This window comes from Strongylocentrotus purpuratus, unplaced genomic scaffold (genome assembly GCF_000002235.5).
Source record: "Strongylocentrotus purpuratus isolate Spur 01 unplaced genomic scaffold, Spur_5.0 spur5_scaffold_19, whole genome shotgun sequence".
NCBI classification, from domain to species: Eukaryota; Metazoa; Echinodermata; class Echinoidea; order Camarodonta; family Strongylocentrotidae; genus Strongylocentrotus; species Strongylocentrotus purpuratus.
The window spans coordinates 11,271,569-11,277,568 of record NW_022145604.1 but is presented as its reverse complement, the minus strand read 5'-3'; the positions used below and the strand labels follow the sequence as shown (position 1 = coordinate 11,277,568).

Below are 6,000 nucleotides of genomic sequence, written 5' to 3'. Positions count from 1 at the left end.
GGGTAACGTTGCCCCGGTAGGCACGCCGACGTGTGCTTTTTATCATAGTTTATGACATAAAGACGAAATGAAAAATAAAATGAAAAATATTTTCATGTATATTGTCTGTTTCTGATTCTGCTAATAAACCAAATATGAGTTTGGTTAAAAATACTAGCCCTGGAATTTATATTGATGTATTATTAGGTTATATTTTATACACAGGTGGAGACTGTTTATCTCATAATGGAGACTATAACGATCGTACAGCCAAGAGCCCCGGCGACGGTGAGTCCTTTTCCCATCACAGTTATGCGTTGAAACGAAACATGAATCACGAACAAAAATGTTACTCACAGGATGTTAATTTTTTTTATCATCGTTATAATTGTTATTCATTCGGCAAAAGCAAAATCAATAAATGGTGAATTCAGAACAACAGTAAGTTATTCACATGTCAGGCCTGTTTTCGTCAGCCCGCGAGTTGTCCAAATAGCCCGCTGTTTCTGATCCGGGAAATTAGCCAGATCACAAAATAGCGCGCTATTTGGCCGGTGAAGACACAAATAGCGGGCTATTTGTTCCGAAAATAATCGTAAGACATCTAGGGCTAGTTTGCAAAATAGCTCGCTATTTGTGCTCCGTGCTCACTAGCCCAAAAACTCGGGAAGATTTCTCGATCCCGGCATGCCTGTCGATATCCTATTTTCCCGGTTTCAGGCGCTAGTTTTTTTTTTATGCACGAACGCTTCACGTGCGATCAGCTGTTAGCTAGAAAATCTGAATTTCAAAAAATAAAATGAATGTGAAAATTTTGAAGCAGATGAAACAATTATCCACAGTTGTCTAGGGTAAAGGCAGAAGAAAGGAAACACACGGAGGAAACAAGTTCGGGAAGGGGCACGTGAAGTGATTACAACGAAACATAATCATCTTATGAATAATTTGATAATACATTCGATGACACGATATAGCTAGAAATGAAAAAGTTACGATGAGACACGATTTGACACAATCTGCCTCGACATAGCACGACATAAAACTCGGAGACGCTTAAATTGAGTCAATTTTACAAAGCTTTTTTTTCAATTCATTTATTTATTCCTTTTTTTTTTATCCAAAAAAAATGTACTCATTTTATTTATTCATTTTGCTGTGGTTTTCATTTTCTTTGTTATAAATTTTGACTCTTTTGGGAAGTTTCATTGCAAAAAAATGTTTGGAAAATATTTTGGGAAAAAATTCAATGTTTTTTTTTGCTGTACAATTAAACTTGTTTTCCTTAAGTTAGACCCTCATTCAAGTTTACCCGAAGAGGTAAAATTTGACATTGTTACAATCTTTTATTGAAATACATTCTTACATTTATTTTTATGTATGAATTTATCTACTTTTGGCTTATTAGTTGATATTTATATATCTGTTTTGTATTCCGTTATCTTTACTATAAATCTAGGCTATTTCGGAGAAGTACAATGTGTGTGGAGCTATCACAACCGGGGTTATGCTCATACTCTGCGCTGTAGGCGCTGGGGTTTGTGGTGCAGTCTCTACAGGCTATCAAGTTAAGGCGACAGGTCTTCAATTCACCGAAATGGCCGTAAGTTTTTTTGAACATGTAAATGAATGGCAACTAGTACGCCCAACATGGGTCATAGGGGAATTCACTGAGCTATGTGTATAAGAAACAAAATGTGACGCGTATTAAATTTTACATCATCATGGAAAAAAAAACAGTTTTGCCGAGTCATATCTGAACTAGGCTTTATATAGGGTGGGCGTAGGGAATTAGAGACCCTTAAGCACATTTGCATAATTTACATAAACATGAAAAATGTTACACATACAGAAAGTTTTGTATTCTCTTCAGTAACTTCTTCTCTTTATTTGGCAACAAAATTGTGGTCATGATGTAACTGATTAATAAAATAACAATAATTAATGACGTCATCACCCAAGGTCTCTCTTTACCTACATGTGTAGGTAATAAGGGACAGTTATAAATCAAGAATTTTAAATACAATTTGAATGAAAATTGGATTGTTAAAGTTAGTTCAAACACTTTTTGAAAGAGACACATGCAGCCAAGGAACTTACTGTAATTTTGAAACGATTTTAAAACAATGTGGTCCAAAAAATTCTGTAGATGTTATTTTACAATGCCATTGATTTCATCAATTTGCTTTCTCTTCTTCTTCTTCCACTTCTTTTTTCGTCTTCTTCTTCGTCTTCTTTCTTCCCTTCTTCACTTTCTCCTACTTATCATTAATATACTATATTCTTTACTCTTTATTCTATTTTTCTTTTCTTCTCAACTTGTACACGTGTCTCTACAAGAAAACCTTTAATGGGTTCCTTATATTTTAAGATCTCTTTCATAAAAAGCTCCTGTCTACATCATGATAAAGCATAACATTTTGTTTTCATTAAATCAAGACAATTTTTAGATTTGTGAGGTCGCAGTGCAGAAAACCATATCTTATAAAGAGGAATAAAAACAATCCTGATGGGAATTTTAAGCACAATCTAATCATGAAAGACAGAAAAGATATTTTATAAGAAACATTATTATATCAACTTTAGATGCGAGCAAGCGTAGCGAGCGTGCTTCGGGCGAAATTATTGAAAAAATTGCTCTTACTTTGCTTTAAATTATGTCCACAGTTTATGGTGAATGGAAAAAGGGGCAAATATCCAAAGCCTGAGGGAAAATGACACTTATTGAAAAAGAAATGGAGCACGCGTCAAAGTAAAAAAGGGGAATTGTCAGAAGTGAAAATGGGGCACTTCTTGCACTTGGTAAGGGGCACTCACCAGAGATGAAAAAGGCCCTTATGATAACGGAAAAGGGGCACTATTAAAATTAAAAAGGGAGGGGACACGTGTCAAAAGAAAGAAGGCATTTATCTGAAGAGGAAGGGGCACTTATTACAAAAGAACAGGGCACTTGTTGAAGTAAAATGGGCACCTCTAAGATTTGAATAGGGCAATTTTTTAGAGGTAAGGGGCACTTATCAGAGTTGATAGAGGCACTTATAGGAATTTGGAACGGGAACCTTTCCTATTAAAAAGAGGGCACTTTAGGTTTTTTTTGCCTGACTATAAATTTGGGGATTTGTCATTTTCCAACAAGCGCATACATAGTATGATTTACATAAAAGTGAGAACCCCGCCCCCCCCCCCGGATACTCATGTCAATATCAGAAACATTTGTAAATCACTCTTATCGAATTTTAAATAAAGCACGTTACTGCCCCAAAGCACCACACCCCCCCCCCATCGGTACGCCAGTGACCACCACGCAGCAGGGTTGTGAGGACAATGGCTTGATAATGATTTATACTGACTAGAGGGCATAATTATGGTCATTAGCTCTCTATATTTTCTGTTCCATTTTATTTTGCTTAATTTTGTTTATATTTTCAGGTCTTCCTCCTGACGGCTATTCTCGCCTTGTCATCGATGTGTAAAAATAAGTGCATGGTATGTAAAACTTATTTTAAATGACCTTGTTGTTTTATATTTCATGTATCATTTCTTTATTTCTTAAACAAATTTAATCATTTAAAACCCGAGATTAATTGCTACATGTAAAAGTAAAGAAAAAAAAAAACTTAAACCAAAAAATAAAAAAAGAGAAAGCAAAGAAAAAGTGTTAGGGAATTGAATTTGTATGTGTTTGTAAAAAAAATAGGAAAAATATGAATGAAGTATCGACGATACTTTTTATGGAGAAATCGAATCGTAGTTTGTATAGCAAATCCTTGAATACTGCATATACCAACCGACAATAGTTCAAAATCAAATTATTTGCCAATCTTTAATTTAATTGATTTTATTATCATTACAAATAGTTATAGATTATTAATATCCGTTCTCGGAATTTTAATCTAAACATCTTCTATTTGCTGCATTATTCGTCGTACTGGACGTTCCTTAAAAAAATATTTAACAAAATTATTAAAAATAAAAATTTAAAAAAAATATTTGAAAAAAAAAATTGTTCGTGATTTGTCCATTTGAATCCTGATTTTACATGTTTATCTAAAAAAAAAAAAACAGTCAGGAAATACGGCTTATTGAAATAAAAATGAGAAAGAAATATGGCCCTTATTATTTTATGTACGTAGATTGGGATCACCATGTCTGCTTGCATCATATCAACCTTGATGGCCCTGGGAGGCTTGGTATATTATTCATCACAAATATACCAGGTACTGAATCCTGAATCCGTCTCTGCCGGTCAGGTACCACCCGGGGAGGAGACTGAATACCTCTCTAGCTTCTCTGGAATTGATGAGGACAGTGGCGTAATGAGCAACACAAAAAATGGGGGGGGGGGGGGGGCAGAAAGAAGAATAAAAAAAGAGTATAATTTAACAGAAAGTGAGACCCCCCCCCCCCCCTGGAAAATCATGTCATTTCAGCAAAATGTGTAAATCACTTGTATCGAATTCGAAATTGACCACGTTTGTATTTTATTTGGGGGGGGGGCTGCCCCCAACCCCTCCCTCCATCAGTACGCCAGTGGCTAGGGTAATACAAAATATTTAGAGCCTTCGGGAAGAGCAGCTTTGATGCTGATAAGGCGGGCTCGTATTTTGCATTTTTCCTGTCAGTTAAATCAAGCAATTTCAAATGTTTTATCCATTTCTCAAACCAAAATGTACTCTGTAAACTTATTTTCTATCGAAACTTGTATAATTCATTTGGTTTATCATATATGGTAATACCGTATGGCTTACATAGGTAATTGTAATTTTTTGGATATTGAGTGAGAAAAAAAAAATCATCTGTGTAAACTAATTTGTTATTATTATTATCATTATGAGTATTATTTTTATTATTACTATTATTAGTAGTATCAGTAGTAGTAATAATAGTAGTAGTTGTTGTAGAAGTAGCAGTAGTAGTAGCGGTAGTATTAGCAGTATTTTCATTGTTATTTTTTATTCTAAGTAATTATCATTAACATTATTATCATTATTATGATCATAACTATCGTTACTACTATTAGTAGTAGTATTAGTATTAGTACTATTATCATTGAAATAAGTATTAATATTATTATTTTTACTTTTTCATTTCTTACTTTGTTTCTAGCTCTCGGTATCGCAGGCTGACGGATCAGTCATATTGGGCATCGTTTGTGGGATGGCTTTTATCAACCTTCTGGCGTTCATCACAGCACTAACAGGGTCTGTCTATTGCTGCACGGGACTGGAATGCTGTGTCTGCGAATACTGTGTGTGTCCCACATGTGATGCGATGTCGTATACCATTTAAAGCCCTACTGCACTAGTTTGACCAAGAGGGATTCAACCTCCCTGCATGGTTACTGACAGGTGGTTGGTTATCTCACCAAATCATGAGCTTCCATGAAACGACCAGCTGAACGGACCTTAACTCAATCAAAATGACGCCCCATGCGCAACAGGTACAAGACAAAATGTAAAAACTGACAAGAGTTCCTAATACACTAAAAAAAAAAAAAAAAAAAAAAAAAAATAGTCAAACTTACTTTAGCGACTACCTGTATATAGAAGACTATCTGTTTATAAAGAATAATTGTTTCCCTTTGAAATGGCTTCTCATTGAGACTTGTTAAAAGAAAAAACCTGCACATAAAGACCACCTGCTTTTGAAGATCACTTTTTCTTGTCTCCCTTGAGCGGTCTTTGTATACAGGTTTCACAGTACATGTAATTTCAAAGTACTTGTAATTAGATATTATCAGGGCCCCATTTCACAAAACTTGTCATCAGTGACAAATGACAGTTTTTGTTATAAGCTACTGATATTCTTGCTTCTGATTGGTTATCAACAGATTTGTCACTGATTTTTGTCATTTGTCATTGAGAAAAGGCTTTGTGAAACGGGCCCCTGGTACGTCACCAAGTGTAGATATTTCTCGGTAGACTGTATCCGATTCTTTAAGCAATTAAAGACCGTCAATACTATGGGCCAGAAGGGATTAGACCACACATCGAGGTCACTGACAGGTGGCTATCTCATTAACTC

General features: G+C 35.0%; 1 protein-coding gene across 1 annotated transcript; it reads left to right on the top strand.

The window, feature by feature from the left end:
- Nucleotides 1-225: 225 nt before the first annotated feature.
- LOC105439636 lies at nt 226-5,487 on the top strand. Its single transcript, XM_011668841.2, has 5 exons — nt 226-267; nt 1,436-1,579; nt 3,406-3,462; nt 4,110-4,193; nt 5,083-5,487. The coding sequence occupies exons 1-5, from the start codon at nt 226-228 to the stop codon at nt 5,263-5,265; spliced, it is 510 nt and encodes a 169-aa protein (XP_011667143.2). The 3' UTR covers nt 5,266-5,487.
- Nucleotides 5,488-6,000: the final 513 nt, after the last annotated feature.